Genomic DNA, 23491 nt, shown 5'->3' on the forward strand with positions numbered 1-23491 from the left:
CTTCCCGCTCCAGAGGGAACGTATTCTTTCTCCTTGGAGGGCGGCGGCCTAGAGCCTACGCTCGGCTCCTGAGCGCGGGCCCGGCCGCAGCTTGAGGGCCCGCGGGCGGGCGCGCGCGCGCGCGCGCGGCCTACGCTCCGCAGACGCCGCACTGCAGCCCCTCCAGGCCCAGGCTTAGGTGGCGCGGGGGCGGGGCCGTGGGAGGGGGCGGGGCCGCGGAGGGGCGCCGAGGCCCGGCAGAGGTCCAGGCGGTGAGTTGGCGCCACATCGGTTGTCATGGGAACGGCGGCGTAGGCAGGGGCTGACGTCAGCTGGCGGCGCGCTGCCAGCACTGCGGCGCCCAGCGGGGGCTCAGAGCCCGGGTGGCTGGCCGCTGGGGGGGCAGTGCGGCCGCGTAGCTTTCAGGCCACCCCGCACGGTCCCGGCGTCGGCTCCGGCGGGACCCTCTGTGGGCAGGTCTGCGCCCTCTTCTCCGTGAGTACCCTGCAGGCCTGCTGGTGGCGGGAGTCCGGGCTCGGGCGCTCGGCCTGCCCTGGCCCTCTTCGGGGACAGTGGTGTGGAGGGCTGCTCGAGTCCTAAGGCGCGGGGGCGGCGGGCCGGGGAGGCCGGGCGGGGGCTGCCCTGCACCACTGCAGTTTGACCCGCCCAGCGCGGCAGAGTGGAGGGTTGGGGTTTCGGAGAGTTACCTCTTCGTACTTACTTTTCATCTCCCATTCCTGGGCTCCTTTTCTCCGGAACGCTGAGCGTGGTGTCGTGAAAGAGTGAATGCAATCTTTGCCTTTCCTATTCCCGGTTCTGGTTTAACAGCGTTTAAATCAGATGCGTACTAAGTACATACGTTTATTTCCTTTTAGGGTGTCAACCTGGTGCTGAATCTTGAACCCGTGAAATACCTTCTTAATTACATCTGAGAAAAGGTGATCGTTGTGTTACGTTTCTAAGAGTATAGTTACATTAACAGGGTCGTTTCGATATGTATACAAATAGAAGAAAACGTATACTAGTTAGGGATCCCTGTGCTACATTTCCGCATTACTGTGAAAACATCTACTGACTGGAGCATATGGCTTCTCCTTCTTTTGAGAAAAGGATGCTAACAGTTTTTCCACCTGTTGCGTTTACGATTGCTGTTACTGCTTGGGCGTTCCGGAAGAAGATTGCTTATTATGAGCACTCTGAGAAATTAAAAATATATACATTTGAAAGAAGTTCAAATACCAAAAGTTTTTTTAATCGTATTTAGAACCTTATATATTTATGGAGACTATTCTGATATATTAATTGAATTATGTATACGGGTTTTGTTTGTTTCCTTTTATCCCGTGCTGTAAAATTCGGTTAAGGAGCGAATCATCCAAGCCTCTGCTTTTTCTTCCCTTGATCTTTAGTCATTTATTGGCTGATAATCAGGCGTTTAGAGAAAACATAAAATGAGATGAAATGTAATGCAGTTAATTTCCCTATTTTGTATCTCTTAGCAGGTCCTGTAAAAGGGTTTGTGAGGGAGAAGCTTTTAAATATAATGACATATATGAGATTCACAGATGTCATTTTAAGTTTGACCTTAATTTTTGCTGATGATCTTACTTATCAAATATTAGTCATTCTATAATGTATTTGCTATAGTACACATTACCATTTAGAGATGACCATTTCTGTAATGTATTTACTATGTTTATCATTAAACTAATATTAGTGTTTACTAATTGGATTGTACATTAGACTACTAAATAGTGGTAAATAATGTAAATACATAATTTATTTAATATTTTTTGTCTATCGCATAATTGTTTATTTTTAATACTATAATAATGGACGTAAAGTAATGGGCCAGCCACTGTGCTGATAACTTTGCTTTTCAGTATTTCCTTTTCTCCTTACAATAAAGTAGGTGCCATTTTAATTTCCCAGGCAAAAAAAAAAAAAAAAGCTTAAGCCTGACTCATTTTGACCCTAGAACCATTATTACTGCCCCCTCCCCCCTTTTAAAATGGGATACATAGATGAAGAGAGCACAGGCCTAGCCCTCCACAAGCTAGCAGTTTGGTGGGGGGCGGTCACAGAAGATTTTACCAGAGTGAAAATTCAAGGCCTAGGTGGGAGGTATGAAGATCAAGGCACTGTCGGAGCACAGAGGAGACATATTTAACGATTTCTGTTACTACTTGGGCTTTCAGGAAGCAAATCGCTTGTTATGAGGACTCTGGGAAATTTTAAAAATATACATTTGAAAGAAATTCAAATACCCAAAGTTTTTAAAACCATCTTCAGAATCTTGTTTATTTATGGAGACTGTCTCTAACCCCTCAAAGTTAGCGAGCTCCTTAGAGAAGATACTGATACTGACCTGGGTCCTTGGACTCTTTAATCAATAGAAATTGATACGAGGGCAGACAAGAAGTTTAGGCGAGGCTTTATTGGGACTTCTGTTGTTTCACGAGGGAGTGAAAACGGGAAACGGGGTGGTGGGTCGGGGTGTGGGGCAGAGCTCGTTCCTTAAAGGGGGAGAGGTTGGGGCCAGATTTGTGGGCTGGGCTGGAGGCGTGGCTTAGGTGTTCTGCCCGCCCCCTTGGTGGTGCTGTGGGCAGGGATCCTGCACAGTATGCTGTGGCTTTTGTTCCCAGCACCTCAGAAGTTGGCTTTTGGCCCTTTTGTATCTTACTGTTCATGATTTTGCCCCAACTGTGCATGCATGCAGTTGTGTTTAGTCCCTTATAGTTTATGTTTGTCCAGGTGCAGACACTCCAGTAAAGGGACCCAGGTCCCAGGTCTTAGCCTGTCTCAATACTATTTGCATTTAGTGTCAAAGGATAGTTAGGAGTTAGAGAGACAAGAGAGGAAGGGCATTTCTTAGGAGAGAGGGGTGTATGTGTAATGGTACAAAGGCAAGAAAGAGTTTGGCACATTTGAGGGCCTGCAAGTGGTTTCACAGGGCTGGAGCCCACAGTGTGGAAGTGTGCCTAGAGAAGGGGAGGTGGAGAAAGGCAAGGGGTCATTTCACTAGTAGCTTTGGACCCCAATGGGAAGGACCTCATGTTTTCCAGTATTGGGAGCTACTGAAGAATTCTAAACAAAGAAATGATTCCATCACATTTGTATTTTAGAAAATTCCTCCAGTGGTTTATTTTTTAAGGGTAGTGTGATGGAGGCATGGAAACAGTCTTAAAACAAACAGCAAAATCCTTCCCTAGTCTTTCTGTACCTCAAAGCTACTGCCTCATGTCACTGCCTGTGCAGGGTGGAGGGAGACGGTTGGAAGCAGAAGTGTAGGAAGAATTATCCACACATTTCTTCTACAGGTCTTACCTTCCATTCATTCCTCCCCCTGTGGCTGCCAGGTTTCTGTCCCTCCACAAAAAGCTTTGCACACGTGACTTCCTGACTGCAGATCCAGTGGACACTCTTCAAATCTTGCAAGAACTCTTGGTACCACACAGTGTAGACCACTTCTTTCTTGAAACTCTTTTTCCTTTGGTTACTTCTCCCAGTTTTTCATCTATCTCCCTGATGTCTTTTTAGTTTATTTTGTGGGCTCCCAGAATTCTGTGTTTGGCCCTTTTTTTTCTTGCAACCATCACAAATATAAATAAATGATGCCCAAATCTTCAGACTCTTATCTCCTTGCTGGATTACTATATCACCTACCGAACATAAACTGATTTTATATATATATATATATATATATATATATATATATATATATATATATGAATCTCCATACACACACACACACACTCTATATGTGCCTACAGTAATAATAGCTATGATTTTCGAAGAGCTTGCCATGCTCTAGGCATTGTGCCTAGAGTTTTACCTGCATATTCTTATTTCATCTTTACAAAAACCCTGTAAGTGATATACTGTTATCATTCTCTTTTTAAAGAGTAGGAAATTGAGATTAATCTCTTGACAGGTAGAACTGAGATTTGAATCCAGGAATCTGACAATAGAGCCAATGCTTATAGCTGCTTAATACGCCTCAGATATCCAGCTCAACATGCCCTGCTAAAGCTCACTGAGTGTCCCCATAAGAAGTATCTGTTATAATTGTAGCTAATGTTATTGATGCTTGTTCTAAGGCACTGTTTTAACCTTTTAATCATTTAACTCTTACAACAGCCCTTTGAATAGTCACTGTTAGACTGATTTTACAGATGAGGAAACATTGCCCGGCCCATACAAGTAACCATGGGAGATTACAGTAATTCCAGGACTTGTGTTTTAAACTACTTCACTACACTTGTGCTGTACTGCACTATATTCCAATTAATGATACTACTGGTCTAATTATTTCCTTTTGAAAAACATGAGAATCATCCTTGACTCTTTATTCCATCTCTTCAGTAGTTTTTATTTAATCTGTCTAAAATGTCATACATTTTCTGCTCAAGATAAAACAAAAGAATATAAATAAACCTTTTCTTGATGACTCAGTCATAATATAGTTCAACTATTTTCCTATATATTGAATCACCATGGAATACTATAAATATTAAATCCTTATTTGCTTTTTTTTTTCTATTTATGTGCTGTCAGCTTTCAATTACTGATGCAGTTGGCTTTGCAGCCTCTCTCTTTTCTAATTTGGAGTAGATTGGAAAGATGATCAGGCTTATTGGATCTATTATCTTCTAGAAAGAGTTAATGCTGTTTCCTATCAATAAAGAATAGGAGGTTTTACTCTGTGTGTTTAATGATGTCTATTTTGTCTGTATACCTGATAGTTGTTACAGAAGTTAACTCACATACTTAGTGTATTTGTATAATCATTATTTTCTTTTTAGCATTTGTTATCAGACTTTTCTGTCCAAAGTACCCCTAATACTAAAGGAACACAAATGTGGATCCCCAGGGATCTGCAACCTTAACTGATAATTGTTGAGTCAAATCAATTTTTTTAACAGTCTTCATTTTTATTCTTAAAAATGTATGCATATTGTTTTCTAATGTGAGAATTAATGTCTGTTTTGGACACACACCCTCATCTTTTACAAAAACTGGAAATTTAAGAATATATATACTGAGTTTACCCATGGTTTTGATACACAATGAAACACACCCAGGTATTTATTTGAGAAGATGGAATGAATGCTTGTGCTTAACCTTCTCTTTTGCAGCATTTTCAGTGGCAGGTACAGAAATATTTAAATTCATTATCTGTGAATGTGCTACCCAGAAGCATACTTTACTAGTGTAATAGTGTATGTGCTTGGGAAAGTCAGTCCTGATATGGAGTTTGGTTTCTCAAAAGTACATAGAAGTGTTCATTTTTTTTTACTTAAAATACTTTAAAAGGTGTATTAATATACTAAGTTAGATGTTTATTGCCTTTCAAAAATTTTTTAAATTTTTTGTTTCAAATATATAAATATTTTACTCAATTATGATCCAGTTTGCTTTACTTTAAGACTCTAAACTGGTTCAGATGTATTTAAGTCATTTACATAAGGTTGGAATAAGATAACTTAGTTTTATTGGTATAAACCTGATGAGGTAGTAGACAATCACATAATCTTGTATCTTATAATTTTTATTTGGAAATTCCATATTACAAATAAATCCTCTTTGTTTTAATAGGATCCTGATTGAATCAGTGCTTTACACTATAACTCAGTGCTCTCCATGAAGCTGAGATATGCCCACTGGTAAGATTTCTATGAAATTTATATATGCAGTACATATTTATTTTAAAGTTTGGATTATTTTAAGGGGTTCTTCAGTTAAGGAATGAAGTAGATGTCATCAACCAAAAATTACATTTAGAGATATTTCATAGTTTGATATTTAGCTTTCTATGTAATGTTGGTGATTAAGGTTAGTACGTATCCATTGACTGGCAATTTGGGGCTCAGCTGGGCAAGGTAAATAATAACAACATATGGTTAGTTTTTATTTTTTATTGTCAAAATGGGTTTTTCACTTTAGAGTAGACTTTGGCAAACTTTTTCCTAAAAGGCAAGCTAGTAAATATTTTAGGTTTGGTCTCTGCTACAACTCCTCAGCTCTTCCATTGAGGTGCAAAAGCAGCCATAACAGTTCTTAACAGAATGGGCATGGCTGTGTTTCAATAAAACTTTATTTATTAAAACAGGTGACTGGCCTGCAGGTAGTATTTGCCAATACCTGCTCTTGGGCATTCATTCATTCAGCATTTATTTATTTGAAACATGTTTATTGAGTACTTACTCTGTGCTAGACCCCATGATAGTAGCTAGGGATGTAGTTATTAACTACCTCATATAGTGGGAGAGACACAGTATATTGATGTATATAGATATACAAATAATTACACAAATTCAAGCTGGGTTAAGTGCTGTGAAGGAAAAGAACAGTCTGTCTTGTGAGAAACAGAAATTTAGATGAGGTTGTCAGGAAATGTTCCGCTTTAGAGGCAACATTTAAACAGGTATCTTAACACCAGCCAGCTGTGAGGAGTTAGAGGAAGTTTGCACCAGGTGGAAGCAGCTTCACATGGGAGATTGCTTGTTCTGGCAGAAGAGCTGAAAACAAGGATGTTTGGCTATAATGTAGGGATCTAAGGGGATATCTGTTTTTTTGGGTTTTTTAAATAGATCTTTATTGGAGTATAATTGCTTCATAATACTGTGTTAGTTTCTGTTGTACACCAAAGCGAATCAGCCATATGCATACATATGTCCCCATATCCCCTCCCTCTTGAGCCTCCCTCCCATCCTCCCTATAGGGGTATTTGTTTTAATTGAAGCTGTAGAGGTAGACAGACCAGGAAGTAAGAACCATGTAGGGCATGTGAAGGACTTGCTTTATTTTGTCCTAAGTGAACTGGGAAACTTACAGGGTCTTAAGCAAGGTACTAGCATGATCTGATTTATGTTTTTTTTTTTTTTTTTTTTTTTTTGCGGTATGCGGGCCTCTCACCGTTGTGGCCTCCCCCGTTGCGGAGCACAGGCTCCGGACGCGCAGGCTCAGCGGCCATGGCTCACGGGCCCAGCCGCTCCGCGGCATATGGGATCCTCTCAGACCGGGGCACGAACCCGTATCCCCTGCATCGGCAGGCGGACTCTCAACCACTTGCGCCACCAGGGAGGCCCTGATTTATGTTTTAAAGGGGAAAACAACTTTCAGCTTTTAATATCTGTTGAAGGCTGATTGTTGGCCAGGCAAGTGCTAGTCATTTTTCATGAAAAAATGATCTTTGACATAGGATTATTCCGATTTTACACATAAGGAAAATGAAGTTTAGAGATGTTAAGTGACTTCTTTAAGGCCACGTAATAGTCGTAGGTGCTACTGTGCATCATAAGTAAAGAGTTAACTTAGCAAAGGAAACTTTTAGAGGAAGTAGCCCAAAAGGTAAGATGGATATAGGTGAGTGTGGTGTCACCAAAGCCAAAAGAAAAGTTTTTAAGAAAGAAGGACTAATCCTTTTAACTCATACAGGTATTTACAAGGCTGTGGGGGGTTTATTTTTTAACATAATATGTGTGATAATAGAGTTGCATAGAAAATGACATGAGTCATTATCATTTGTAGTTGAGAGTGAAGCAAAGGTGAAGACCAAAGTTCGCTTTGAGGAATTGCTTAAGGCCCGCAATGATCTAATACGTGAAAGAAAAAAACTGAAGAAAAATATTGGCAAATCTGGAGAAAAAATCTCAGTGAGTAACTGATCATTTGGTAATGGTGACTTGTATATCTGCATAAAATTATGACTTTCATATGAAAACTCCAAGGAACTTTGGAAATTAAAAACAGTAAATCTGTGTTGTGGTCAATAACGTGGTAAAGTAAAGCTTGCATTAGAATTAGCCTCACTCTTCACTCTTTGAGTATTGAGTTCTTGAGTGCTGTCCTACAAGAATAACAGACCAACTGGTTAAAGTGATTAGGGATAACAGGGAAACGCAAAACTAGCCATATTACACGTTCTTGAAGAAAACCAAGATTTTTAACCCAGAATTGTGAAGAACTTAGGAAATAATATCTTACTTTGGATATTTAATGGCTTATCTTTATTTAGACTTCTTCATCTGATTCTACCCAGCAGAGCCAGGAGAAATCAGTGGAACCTTAAAGAAATAATTATCCTTTTGTACTTGAGGTATACTTTCAAATGATAGAATTTTTGGTAGCACCCTTGAAGGGACTGAAAATACAGAACTCAAAGCAATACTAAACAAATCAGCAGTTAACTACAACCTGATTCCCAAGGTATTATAGAGTCTGTAGTAGTATCCCAGTTAATGCACTATTCACTCTTCAAACCTACCTCGCTATTTCCATTGCACCTTTTACCTCTTTGACCATAATCTCCACACAAATAAATAACTTCATGCATGTTCTGGTAATTGGTACATGCATGTCCTGTTAATTGATACAAAGAATACATACATTTCTTTGGCAGGAGTTTTATGAGTTATATGCATCCTACATTTTACTTGTAGCATATTTTACCCTAGTCTGTATTTTGTCATGAGACCTATTCATTTTAACACTGTCTGGCAGCCATCAGTGTAATAGTTATATTCTCAAGTGAGGCAAAAAAAAAAAAAAAAAGTTATAGCATTGGCTAGAATGCAGCTGCATACATGCAAGGGGTTCATAGTATACCAGTGTACTACTGCATACTAATTAAGAACTGCTGACAGAATGGATCAGATTAGGTCTCCCATAGTGGATGCTGCTCTAAAATAGAATATGCCACTTCTGGTATACCAGTGTGCAGCATGGTAGGGAAGAGTGGCATACGGACGGTGCAGCATTGCTTACTGGGATATGCCCTCCCCTTGAGTAAGGTGGTGTACATTTGGCAAAAGCAGAAAGAACCCTGGACACAACTGTCTGCAGACTATTTTTATGGACTCAGTCAAAGTAGAAACTCATACTTTCTCTCACTGTCAGAACTGGGCTTTGTGTGCATGAACAAGGTGCAGTTTAGGCCAAGAATGCTAAATTAAATGGATAACTAGAAAATAGGCAGAAGATATGTTCATTTATCCAAGGTCCAGTTTAGATGTTGCGGACACACAAGTGGGAGGTGATTAAATGTAATCTACTCAGCCTCTTTTAGCACACACGAGGCCATTCAAGGTCTCTCTTAATTCAGAGATAAGTATTCTTAAAAAAAATATTTAGGAAGAGATTTTTCAGCTCAACGGAAGAGGATTATTCTTGGAAAACAAACTATTTTTGAAATGATTTACTTTAGCAAACAGAGGAGGAATACCTGCTTTTATTTACTAGATAATGGTGCTCTCTATCTTTCAAGCACTCTTCTAAACATTTTATTTATATTCACTCATTTTCAATACAAACAATAAAATTATGAAGTCTTATATCCATTTATAGATGGGGAAACTAGATCACAGAGAGGTTGAATAACTTACCCAAAGTTAGTGGCATAGTTAGTGGTAGAGCCAGGATTCAAACTCTGACAGTCTGACTGCAGAATCCACTCTCTTAACCACAACCCAATAGGACCCCTTTTAATAAGGCATGAAGTGATGGTATCTCTTCAGTACAAGAACAAGGACTCCCATGTGCAGAACAGGCTGACACTGAAAAGGAAGCAGGCTGAAATAAGAAAATTAGGCAAAGAGAAAGAAATAATAAAATTCGTAATAATGGCAGATTCATGTTACTGTTTTTCAACTGCCTATCAGGCACTTTGATAAGAGTTTTACAAATATTATTTCTGATTTTTATGTTAATCATGAAAATAGATATTAGAGCTCTTATTTTGCATATGAGAAATTTTATGAACATCTGAACAGAAAACGACTTACCATCTTTGCCAGGGCTGTAGAGGCAGAAATAGAATAAGTAGGAGTTATTTTATATATATATATATATGTTTTTTTTAACACATAACAAAGATTTTATTTAAATCATTAATTAATGAGGGAACCAGTAAGATGTTATAACCAGTTCAGATGGATTTAATTTACAGAGATTTATCTAACAGACAAAATTCAGTTGCATTGTATTAATAGAAATCATTTACATAGCTATGGACAGGAAACATTTGTATTATCAGTTTTCTACATGTTAACCCTTTTTCTCTACTGAGTTGTAAAATAGTCAAAGACAGTGAAGCAGAAATAACCAGAATGGATGAGCTAATTTTCACCCATTAGATTTCAAAGACTTTCTTACACTGGAGTAAAATCAAAACAACCTGCAGTCCTTCTGTTCAGGTATAACCTACACATACAAATTTTGTGCCATATTTTTTAATATCGTGTAAGAATTGTAGAATAAGGATTTAAAACCACAGTCTCCACATTCTCTCTTCATTGCTTCCTTAAAACTATATCTCAGGCCTAAGTAATAGAATTGATACCATGGAAAAATTTAATTAGTAATGTGGCAGACAAATATGAAGCATTGTTCATGAGAAGAAATGGCTGAAACTAAAATGAAAGCTATAAGAAATAACAAATATATAGAAATACTTGACCTACAAGTAAGTATTCCCAGACAGCACTAGTGGAGCAGAAACAGTAAAAAGAGCATGAGGAGGAAGCCTTCTGAGGTTAAAAAAACATCTAAGAAGAGATGAATCCATCTTGCATTTCAGATAAATTTTATGAGATGAGAACTATATCTGAAAACTGTAATAAAGAAAAAGATAAATTTTGCGAACATCTAAACAGAAGAAGAAACATCTAGTGCATTTCAGACTTCTCTCAAAAAACACTAAAGCCAAAGACAATGGAGCAATATCTCTACAATATTTAGGGGAAAACTGTGTTCCAAGGAATCTACTTGCCTAAATTGTCAGTCAGTTGTGAGGGCAACAGTGAGCATGTGAATTAGCAAAGAATTGCTGCTAGTGTTCCCTCCCTGAAAAAAACAAGAAAACTATTGAAGATGGATTAGTTGAATGTATAGTACCATTTCCAGAGACATGAATCAAAATGAAGGATTTAAGAATAGAGAATTTATGATCTGAAATATATATATCTGGTTGAGCCTTGAAACCAGTTAAATAAGTAGAAGTTTCTTATGCCAGGTGTTTCAAGAAGCTATGACACAAGAACTAGTAGTGATAGAGTTGCTTTAGCTTCTGGGGGAAGAGGTCAGTTACAGTCTCATTTTATCTCACATTAAATTACACTTCAGACATCTTAAAAAGGTAAATGTAAAAATCTAAATTAGTAGACAAATACCTAAATAAGAAAATAGAAATGGGCTGGTTCAGTTTTCCAGTGTAGAAAGATACTCTGATCTTAAAAGGAATGAGAGACATCCCAAGTAACGAGAATATTCTCTGTCTGCACACAGAAGACTCACTAAATATTTGTTGAATGAATAAACCTGATGTAGAAGATACTTTTTTGAGTCAGAAACAAATGCAACTAAAAGCCAATTCACTGAGGAAAATATGTGATTTTTTTAATAGCCACAGATCTAATACTCTTTTATATAGCCAATAATATATAATAATTGTTAACATTTATTGAACACCTATATTCTGGAATTAGAAGGATCTTTTCAGTGTTTTATAGTTATTACCCTATCAATCTTCAGAGCAACCTTATGAGTAAGTTCCATTCCATACTGTTAACATGTAAAGAAATACCACAAATAAATGCCATAAATAGTAAGATACTAAATCTCTAAGTGAGCAAAAGGCATGAAAAATAAAACTAATTACAAGACAAAATAACATTGACTAATAAAATATAGAAACACTTTAAAAGCTATTCAGATTGGAAACCAGAGATGGTGTTTTTGCTTACCAAATAAATATTTGAAAGTTTATTAGCAGGGTAGAGAGCAAAGCTGTTTAATATAAGGTTCATAGAAAGGTGAAGCAGTACAACAAATATAGACAACCTTTTCAGGAAGTTTGGCTGTAAAAAGGGATATTGTGAAGATGATATTGATTGCATTCAGGTATTTAAACACTGATAGCTGGAAGATAATGGAGAAATTGATGATATGGGAGAGGAAAGTTTTCTAGAACACAAGAAGACCCACCTCTTTATTTATTTATTTTTATTTTTATTGGGGTATAGTTGATTTACAATGTTGTGTTAGTTTCAGGTGTACAGCAAAGTGAATCTGTTATACATATACATATATCCACTCGTTTTTAGATTCTTTTCCCATATAGGCCATTACTATAGGCCATTATAGTTCCCTGTGCTATACAGTTGGTCCTTATTAGTTATCTATTTTATATATAGTTGTGTGTATATGTCAGTCCCTATCTTCCAATTTATCCTTCCCCCTTCCCCTTACCCCCTGATAACCATAAGTTTATTTTCTATATCTGTAATTCTATTTCTGTTTTGTAGATACGTTCATTTGTAGCCTTTTTTTTACATTCCACATATAAGCAATATCATGATATTTGTCTTTCTCTGTCTGACTTACTTCACTCACTGTGACCATCTCTAGGTCTATCCGTGTTGCTGCAAATGGCATTATTTCATTCGTTTTTATGGCTGAGTAATATTCCATTGTATATATGTATCACATCTTTATCCATTCCTCTGTTGATGGACATTTAGGTTGCTTCCATGTCCTGGCTATTGTAAATAGTGCTGCAATGAACATTGGAGAGCATTTATCTTTTCAAATTATGGTTTATATATCTGGAGAAAACCATAATTCAACCCACCTCTTTATAATGAGAAGGAAAAGAAAAAGGTCATTTGGGGTGCATGAAAATTTGTAGACTTGGTAGCAGAAAGTTGCTACCAAGCAGCTTCCCTTTTTTAAAAAAAAAATATTATTTATTTATTTACTTATTTTTTTATTTTTGGCTGTGTTGGGTCTTCGTTTCTGTGTGTGGGCTTTCTCTAGTTGTGGCAAGCGGGGGCCACTCTTCATCGCGATGCGCGGGCCTCTCACTATCGTGGCCTCTCTTGTTGTGGAGCACAGGCTCCAGACGCGCAGGCTCAGTAGTTGTGGCTCACGGGCCCAGTTGCTCTGCGGCATGTGGGATCTTCCCAGACCAGGGCTCGAAACCGTGGCCCCCGCATTAGCAGGCAGATTCTCAACCACTGCGCCACCAGGGAAGCCCGCAGCTTCCCTTTTAATGGCTTTTATCTGTGAAAGTGAGTCAGGAAGTGACAGCACTGGACATCAGAGATGAGTGAAGAAAGTTTGAAATAGCCACAGAAGAGTGCACATGAACAGATTATGCAGCATAGAAGAATTGTCCATAGCTTTGAGGTCTCAGTTGAATTTGTAGGCTACATGTTTATAATAGTGCCAAGTTTTGAAGTGGCTCTTCCAGCAGTATTCAACAGCCTAGTTATAGTTATAGAGATGAAAGTCACTTAATTTGAATAGTACCTGGAGTTTTTCCAGACAGGTGTGATAGATGGAAAGTACATGATAATGGTGAGTGATGAATAAAGTGATGGATTATAGAATCAAAGCATCAGGAACTAAAGATGAGAGGCATGATGAATAAGGAGAATATATTGGGTTCAGAGCATAATGAATGATTTATTATTTTATACCACTAAGTCCGGAGTGGTTTGATACTCAGCAGTAATAGGTAGAACAAATACAGTAAGTTCCTGACATACGAACCTTCAAGTTGCAAACTTTCAGAGATGCGAATGTGCGTTCATGTCCAGTCACATTAGTTAATTCACGTGTCTGGCGTCACGTGTCATACATCGTCATACATCCTCTACAAATAGTTGTGCTTTTGTGTACTTTACAGTACTGTATAGGGTACAGTAGTACAGTGTCTTTATTTCAAGCCCAGGATGTCTAGAAGTAAGTGTAAAAGCAGTGGTATATAGCCGATTGTGTTAGTTGGGTATCTAGGCTAACTTTGTTGGACTTACATACAAATTGGACTTATGAACGTGCTCTCAGAATGGAACTCGTTCTTATGTAGGGGACTTACTATAAATATAAATTGCTAAGTAGAGAATAAATACTCAAACTGTAGCTATTATTAATTTTGAAGATGCATCTGAATTTTTGCCTTTTAAAGGGGGAAATCTAAATCATGTTTATTATCATTGTTAGTTTTATATCACCTTGATTTCATTCCTTTATTTTCTCCTATCTCATTTTATCCTAATAACTGGTATTTCATAGAGGCGATAACTTCTTTATAAATGACAGCTTGTGAAAATGTTTGTGTTAAATTAATTTTAAAGGGTGGAAAATATTCTAGATTCTCTAGCTGTTAATAATATCCTTTAGTTGATTTATGTATTCATTCACCTTTATCAAGCACAACATTCCAAGGGCTCAGAGCTCAGTTCCCAGGAGCCGGCCATGGGCTGGTTCTGAAAACAGGCCTGTTTTGGGATCTGAATGATTTGAGCAACCAGGGCTGCTGAGTTAACCCTTTTCTGCACAACCTTTAACCAGACTGATTAGAAAAAATAGGAAATGAGCACAAATTACCAATATTAGGAATATAAGAGGGGTTCACTGCAGATGTGTTAAAGAGCTTAAAAAGATAATAAGGGAGTAGTATGAAATAACTTCATTTCAATAAATTTAGCAGCTTAGATGAAATGCATAAATTACTTGAAGGACACAGACTACTAAAGCTCACTCAAAAAGAGACAGATAACTTGAATATTGTATATCTTTTAAAAAAATGTGCCTGTGGTTAAAAACCTGCCCACAAAGAAAACCAGGTGGCTAGTTTTCTCAGCTGGCTTCACTGATAAATTTTACCAAATTATTTAAGAAATCATAATAATTCTATATAAACTATTTCAGACTATGCAAAAAGAGTGACTACTTCTCCACTCTTTTTGGGGGCAATTATTAAGTACCCTAAAACAAAAACCAGATGAAGACATTACAGGAAACTGACACCAGTATCCCTTTTGAATCTAGAGCAAATATCTTCCACAAAATGTTAGGAAATCAGTCTTACATTATATAAAAAGGATAATATGCCGTGACCAGTGGGGTTTATCTCAGGAATATATCACAACATTTGAAAAAAGTAGTCAGTGTAATTTGCCATATCATAAGATTAAATAAAACCATATGATCATCTCAACAAATGCAATAAAAAGATGACAAAATTCCTCACCCATTCTGATAACTCTTAAACAAACAAAAAGAATAGAAGGAAACTTCCTCAACTTGATAAAGGACATCTACAAAAACCTACAGGTAAGATTGTACTTAAAAGTAAAAAACTGAAAGCTTTTGCCCTAAGCTTGAGCACATCACCATGCATATTCATAATTGTGCAGGTGACCCTGACTAATGCAATAATGCAATATTTTTAAAAGAGCATAAAGATCATAAGTGAAGAAGTAAAAGAATCTCATTTGCAGCTGACAGACTCTCTAAAAAGTGCTGTTAGAACTTTTAAATGAGTTTAGCAGAATATAAGGTCCAAGTATAAACCAATTGTATTTCTATACCAGTAATGATTAACTTAATTAAAATTTAAAATATCATTTATAGTAGTAGCAAAAATATGTAGCAATCAAGGAAGAATTTATCAAAAAATATGTGAGACCTGTATACTGAAAATCCCCAAACTGCTGAAAGTAAAAACCAAATAAAGAGATATCCATATTCATGGATTGAAAGAATCATTATTGTCAAATAATTATTGACAGATTATTATTATCCATTCTCTGAAAGTTGATCTATTGATTCAATTCAAAATGCCAGCAGACTTTTAAGAATTGAAAATATAATTATAAAACTTATTTGAAAATTTAAACAACAGACCTAGAATAGCCAAAACAGTTTTGCAAAGGAAGAACAAAGTCAAAGGAATTTTGTCATCTGATTCAAAACTCATTGTAAAGTTTTAGTAACCAAGACAACCTGGTATTGTCATAAAGGTGGATATGTAAGTCATAGATCAGAAGAGACTCTAGAAATCGACCCAAATGTGTATGGTCGATTGTTGACAAAATTGCCAAGGTACCTCAAAATAAGGAAAGGGACAATCTTTTCAACAAATGGTGCTGGGACAATCAGATATACATATACAATATTACAAACTGACTATATCATGTTCAGAAATTAAATAGAAATGGATCAACGACCTAAAAAACATAAGAGCTAAAACTATATAACTTATAGAAGAAACAGAATAAAACCTTGGTAACCTTGAGTTATAAATAGGTTTCCCAGGATACAAAAGTATGAACCATAAAAGAAAAAAGGGATAAACTGGGTTCTGTGAAAATTCAAAACATTGCCAAGAAAATGAAAAAGTAAATTATAAATTGAGAGAAAATATTTGCAACACACTGTCTGATAAAGTGTATTTAGGACATTTTAAGAACTGTCAGAACTCAGTGATGTAAAACAACCTTATAAAAATGGGCAAAAGATTTGAACATTTAACTAAAGAAGAGATACAGATAGCAAATCAGCACATGTAAAGATTCTCAGTGTCATTAGTATTTAGGAAAATGCAATTTAAAAAAATGAGATACCATTATACACCTGTTACAACACAAAAAGATGAAAATTAACAATGTGGAGTGCTGACAAGGGTGTTAAGTAACTAGAACTCATACATTTGGGAGTGTGAACTGGTACAGCCACTTTAGGAAGCAGTTTGGTAGTTGTTTAAGAACTTAATGTGTACTGACCATATAGTATATCAGTTCCACTAGTGGGTATTCACTCAAGAGAAAGGAAGACATATAATATGCAAAACTGGAAATAACTCAAATGTCCATTAATTGGTATATGGAGAAATAAAATGTAGTATCTCTCCACACAATGGAATACTGCTCAGCAATGAAAGGGAATAAATTACTATAATCGCAACAACATGTATAAATCCCAAAGCTTTAGGCTGAGTGAAGGAAACCAGACACTAAAAGCTGTATACTATATGATTCCATTTATATGAAATTCCAGGCAAGACAAAATTACAGTGATAGAAAACAGATCAATGGTTGAGTGGGGCCAGGACATGGAGGGGTAGGAGTTGACTTTGTCAAAGAACATGTGGGGTGATGGATGTTTAACATCATGATTGTGGTGGTGTCACAGCTGTATACATTGCCAAAATTCATTTAAGTATACACGTAAAACTGGTGAATATTACTGTACTTCACATAATTTATTGTTATGTCTCAATAAAGCTGATTTAAAAAACAAACTAAAGCAAAAAACCTAAATGAGGCACGGATAGTAAAGATAAAAGGATGGGCAAAGATATAATAGAACATGAACAAACGTATTTCGGACACTTCAGAATTCAGTGATAATCCATGAATTATGAAATACCATGAAGTAGACCTTTTTAAATTATAGTATGACAAAACTAGAAATCAGTAACAAAAGTTTAAAATTTATAAACTACTCGAAAATGTAAACACTATCTCATGAAGTTGTTAGCGAGACAAAGGAAATCCAAACCACAAAAACAGGAATTTAAAAAGTAATGAAACTATCAATTCAGTGCAATGGAATTTTGGGATGCTACCACAGTTGCTCTGGGAATTGTATTTAAAATGACGTTATTAGTACAAAGGTTGACAGATCAGTGGAAGAGAGTAAATAAATAAATAAACTGAGCCTCATCTATTTAGCTTCCCCAGGGTTTTGTTTTCAACATCCTTTCTTCTAGACCATAATTCTTTTTTCTATTTCTAATTCTTGGTTATTCCAGTTATTGGAGTGTCCTCACAATTTTTATTGATTGCCACTACGTTTCTGGTTCTGAGAAAACAGAAATTTGCATTTGCCCCATTTTGACATAATGGAAATTCAAGGTTATTAGGTATGACTATGTTCATAGAAAAACAACAAAAATAAGTTTCTGAAGAGATTAGCAATGACTTTCCTTGTGTGAGGCAACCCAGGATTGAACTTTGGGTCTTCTTTTTCTAAGTAATTTCTGAATTTTTTTTACTATTTTTAATTTTTTGTTTTCTTACTGTTTTAAGTTAAGCATATATTGCTTCTAGAAACAGAACATGTGAAAATAAACTTTTTTTAAGAGAGAAAATATTTTTATTAGATTTGATTAGGAAAGATTTTTTTTAGGATATGGATTCAGAATTTATCCTAGAAGAATAGATAGATTTGGAAATATATTTTAGGTAAGCAGAAGAGTCTTGGAGATGGTAAAATACTGGATATATAATGGGTTACTAGTTCTTCTAGCATTTTCCCATCTTTTCACATATATTACATATTTTCTAACCACTTTTAAACATGAGGATTTTTGAAAATTGAACTTCAGTCTTCACTGGTAAGCTCATCCATTTCGGGAAGACTTCTTCATTTTGGTATTGGCTTCCATCTTATAGCACTTCGGTTTTGCCCTTTCTGTTTTTGAACACATCTCTTAAGCTTTTATTTCTGTCATTCGAAATTTTAATTCTAACATCTACGTTTTTTTTAATCTCATGCTTTTGAATTTCTTCATTATATTAAGTTCACTTCTTTTAAATTATTTTATTTATGCCATTTATTTTTCTTCCTTAATTTTTCTGTTTTATTGGATTTGGTGGCTTTTCCTTCATTGTGCTGCTTTCCTTCAGTGTTTGTTAGTTTTTAGTTGTTAGTCATCTTTGTATTTGAGAATTTTTCTCCTGCCTGTTGGTTGTTTTCAACATAGTCTGCTTCTGCTGTTGGTGAGGGTTGTACCTACCTAAAACATGAAGCCATATCTCTGTATTCAGCTGCTTTGGTCTCTGGATGAAAGTCACCATGTAACACGAATGGAGGAGGGAGACAGAGCTGTCCCTCCCAACTCCTCAACTGGTCATCCTCAGGCTTGTCCCTCCTTCTTGAATTACTTGATTTGGCTTCTCCAGAACCAACCTTTTCTCTGGAGAAGTCTTTTCCTATGTGCTGTGCTTTTCTCTGGTAGTTTACTAGATCTAATCCTGCCTGCTTTTTTTATCCTTGGGAAAATTCTCAAAATGTTTATTTCATTACTAGTAACATTCGGTTTTGATTTCTAGCCTGATTGTCTATTAAAAATATCTCTCATTTTAAATAATTTTGTTTGGAGAAAGAGGTACAAGTGTGTGCTTAGTCTGTCATTTGATCTAACTTGATAATATTTAATACTGAGCAGCATTTTCAGTGATACATTTGGACTAATTGCAGAGTAATCCTAGAGCTATAAACCTTTGGTTTTTTAATGTAATTATGAAGCAAAATAAATGACCCGTGTGTGTTTTCTATTGGGAAACATGAAATGGTTTAACCATGGCTCTTTTAGCATTTTCACAAATATCTATTAGATTAGAGTATGGATCATTCTGCCAAAGAGGAAACTAGCATTTGAGATTTGAGCAGTTAATTCACTTCTGAAAAGTCATTAAGTACTTTTTCCTTTGTTAACTAGTTAATTCATTTGATCTGAAGTTACTCTCAAGATTGCTGATCTAACGCTGGGAGGATAACTAGGAAAACGCTCATCATATGCCGTAGAATGGTGTCACAGTGCTCAAGTAAAAAGTGAAATAATCCTCCCAGTATTACACATTGTGGAACACTTGTCATTATTTTATCTTCACGTAACTAAACTGTGCTTAGCTGAAACTTTGTTATTGTATCGTCTTCTCCTAGCTTGATGCAGTTAGAAGCAATCTTCAGAAAATCAGAGAAACTAAAAGTGATGATATAAGTGCTGCTAACACTAAGAACCCAGGGAAGAACATGCGAGTCACTAAAAACAAACCAAGAGATCCGCAGCCAGCAACTGAAGATCCAGATAATGATGTTAATGTGGAGGACGACAAGCAAGAAAAGGCAAACAAAAAGGTTATAAAAACAGCACTCCAGGTGACAACACAAGAAGTGGAGCCGGAAACTCCTGAGAAGAAGGCGGATGCAACACCCCAGAAAGCATGGACCAAGCCACTGCCAGGTGTCACTCGTGAGAAAAGTGAGAAGGCCAAGGAAGGAGAAAATAGTTTAGATGAGGAAGAACTGATGCAAGTACACCAGCTCCAAGTAGCTGAAGAAATGGCAAAGGAGATTAAGAAGAAAATCCAAAAGAAACTCAAGGAGCAGTTGGCTTACTTTCCCTCAGAGACTTCCTTTCCTTCAGATACTTCATTGTATGATGACAAATTGAATGGTGAAAAAAGAAAAAAGAAAAAAAAGAAAGTTCCAATCCTGTCTAAATCTGAAACAAGGTATGTTACATTGATAAATATAAAATGTCCTCTTAAAAAAACACTATTATTTTCAGCTTTTGAGTGATACCTGTAGTTTTGTTACTGAGTCTAAGATCATACTGCTCGCCGCATGACAGGCCAATAATCGAGAGGTGAGTTGCTGGGGCAAGGAATGACGGCTTTATTTGGAAAGCTGGCAAACCGAGAAGATGGTGGGATCGTGCCCCCAAAGACATCTTGCCTGAGTGAGAATTCAGGCTCCTTTCATACTAGAAGGGGAAGGAGTAAAGTCAAACACTTCCTGGTTCCCATCAGCCTCCAGAGGGGATGTGTTAATTTCTTCCTCCCTGCAGTCATTCACAGGTGGGCCTGGTCAGGATGTTTCCTGTGAGCTAAACAAAGGTATTTTAGCTTAATGCTCATTACCTGGGAAGCAGGGCTCCCAGAGATGGGCCATTGTGTATAATTTAAGCTTATAGGCAACATCCCTTTAGTGATTAACTTGTAATAGAATACAAAAGGTTCTTCCCTATTACATTTTCACAAAGAAAATGTTTAGTCCTCCTTTTGGACACAGCCAGTAAAATACTGAAGGCTAACCTTTATGTAGCCCCTTCCTGTGTGCTTAATGCTTTACAAGGAACACATGCTTTTTCCCTTATAATAACCTTATAAGGAATAGTAATATTATCATCCTGTTTTGCAGGTGAGGAAACTGAAGGGTTTAAGTCACAGAACCAGTAAGAAGCTGAGCCAGAACCTTGGCAGTTTTGCCTTAAGAGTCTTTACCCTAACTATTCACATCTGCTTATTAAATAATTGAAACCTAAGTAGCCCCTTTATTGAGCTACAAATGCCTGTTGGGATATATGAAAATAACATTTTCCCCTTATTTTACAAATAACATTTACTCATTGTAGAACACACAGACACAGAGAGGAAAACAAAAGTAATCCAACCATACAAAGATAATCACTATTAGCAATTTTGTATTCCTTTAGTCTTTTTTTATATACAATGCTTATACATATATGCTTACATATACAATGTGAACATCTGTGAGTATATTCATAGTTATATGTCTCTCCTTGGGGAAAACAAGACAAAAAAATCTTTTAACTACTGTGATTAAATTTGTTTTTCATAATCTACATCTGGATAAACAACTTGAGGTGGGAACAGTCTGTATTTGACTATTCTCTGGCATTCAGGGTCAGTTTCCCTTAATGTCCTCATTGAAAAATAATTCCCTTCTTATCAAAAGCTAGACAACCAGTTGTAGCAAAGAGAGGGCAAATAGAGTTGCTAACAGGGACATGTTAGTATATGAATTAGTTATCGGTTGCTGCATTAAAAAGTTACCCCAGAATTTAACAGCTCAAAACAACAAACGTATATTGTCTCACAGTTTCTGTGGCTCAGGAATCTGCGCATGGCTTAGCTGGGTGCCTCTGACTCAGGGTCTCTCACAGGCTACAGTCAGGATGTCAGCTGGGGCTGCAGTCATCTCAAGGCTTGGCTGGGGGAAGATCTGCCAAATGATGCAGCTGTTGGAAGACTTGGATGATCCACTGCTAAACTCACTCATATGGCCATTAGCAGGTCTCAGGTCCTGACTGACTTTTGACCAGAGACATCAGGTCCTTGCCACATGGACCTTTTCATGTGGGCTACTCGCAACAGGGCCACTTGCTTCCCCCAAGCAAGGGCTCTGAGAGGGAAAAGGCAAGACCAAAGTCACAGTCTTTTTGGAACCTAATCTTAGAAGTAGCACCAATTACTTTTCCTATATTCTGTCTATTAGAAGTAAGTCTCTAGGTCCAGCCCACAATCAAGAAAGGGGATTACACAAAGATATGAATATCCAGAGGCAGGGATCATTGGGGACCATCTTAAAGGCTGCTTACTACAGTATACCATAAATCCTATTTCTTCTCATAACTACCATATCTATTATGAAGTGTAAGTCATACTCAGTAAGATCAGTTCATGAGTTTTAAATAAAACCATGCTTTACATGACAACAGCATACAAAGGGTAATTGTTCTCTTTAAATAATAGTTTTTGATGACGTGATAAAATAACATGGCTTTCTGGAATGACTAGTTTGAAACTTTCCTTTACTCTTTTTATTTCTCAACCTCTTTTTTTGAAATATGACTAAATATATTGGAAGTCAATTTTTGATTATTAAATGCAGATTTCTTTTTTACTTGATAAATCACAAACTTTAATAGGCTGGTTTCTCTTTGCAACTCAGTATGCTTCTAGGCTGCCACCCCTTGCCACTTAGTAGTTCATGTGATGAATATTTTAATTTTAATAATAGCCTTCTGAAAATGTAGTGACACACCAAACATTGGAAAACACAAGAAATTAATTTTTACATAGAAATCAAAAGTTGACTATCTGAAGCCTCTTGAAAACAGAACAAACAAAATTAGAACACTTTTTTTTCTTTTAAATAAAGTAATTTAGAAATTTGTTCATTATTTATTTACTTGGCAGTAGAGTGAGGGTGATTTGACAATCCTAGGTAAAAACAGATCCATCGATCATAAAATACAATTTCACTTTTCCCTGGAGTTTAGAGATGAGTTTAATGTGGCTCATGGGGTACATAATGTATCACCAAGCGTAACTGAGTACACATAATACCTAGTTTAGCAGCCAACCATTTTAGTGTGTAAGAAAATATATGTATCTCCCAGCAGGAAATAATATTGATTTTAGGATTATCTTTGCCTCTATTCACTGTTTACTTTGCTGCACAGTAATAATAATAATGGTACATTTCCAATGGCTTGAACTTGGATTATATTTGCAGTACATTGATCATCTCTGATGACCCAGTTGAAGGTGAACAAAAGAAGGAATCTCCAGTTGGAGCAGTTACTACAGATTCTCATCAAGATGATGAAATAAGCTCAAAGGAACAAAATGTAGAAGACAATGTGCAAGATGACGCAAAATCCAAACCGAAAAAAAAGAAGAAGAAGGCTAAAGCAGGTTTGTTATCCAAATTAAATGAAAAATGTGTGCCTTGGTACGAATAACTTGATTCTAGAACTGTTAGTCCTTAAAACTAAAGAAAATCTAGTTCCAAAGGATATAATTGAAAAAAATCCAATATAGAATATTTGGTACTTATTCTTGGATTCGTCCAGATTATAACATTCATTTATTTATAACTGTGGACCTCTGTGATGAGTTAGTCTTACTTGAGTCATCTCTAATTAACGACTTGATTCACTTCTAGAATGACATTGACTTTGTTGTTGCTATTGTGGCATAGAAGATTTCTTCTTTATGTTATTGCCCCTAAATAATTAAGATTTATAGCACTGAAAGCTATAAAATTGTCAACAGCCGATAAACATTTCAGATGTTAAAGCTGCATGCCTCTGTCAAACATGGTATCTTCACAATTTCTCCTAATT

General features: G+C 36.7%; 1 protein-coding gene across 6 annotated transcripts in view; it reads left to right on the plus strand.

The window, feature by feature from the left end:
- The first annotated feature begins 317 nt into the window (after positions 1-317).
- The window catches only part of AHI1 (Abelson helper integration site 1), a 211851-nt gene continuing 188677 nt past the window's right edge, over positions 318-23491 (plus strand). For all 6 annotated transcript variants that reach the window (XR_009533948.1, XR_009533949.1, XM_060114693.1 and 3 more), the window contains exons 1-6: positions 318-474; positions 855-917; positions 5578-5645; positions 7513-7637; positions 19498-20069; positions 22879-23060. Coding sequence is in view for 4 of the 6 variants with exons in the window: in XM_060114693.1 (XP_059970676.1) it covers positions 5636-5645; positions 7513-7637; positions 19498-20069; positions 22879-23060 (889 nt within the window). In the remaining 2 variants the exon portion in view is untranslated. The remainder of the gene's footprint in view (positions 475-854; positions 918-5577; positions 5646-7512; positions 7638-19497; positions 20070-22878; positions 23061-23491) is intronic.

The sequence above is a fragment of the Mesoplodon densirostris genome, chromosome 12 (genome assembly GCF_025265405.1).
Source record: "Mesoplodon densirostris isolate mMesDen1 chromosome 12, mMesDen1 primary haplotype, whole genome shotgun sequence".
NCBI lineage: Eukaryota > Metazoa > Chordata > Mammalia > Artiodactyla > Ziphiidae > Mesoplodon > Mesoplodon densirostris.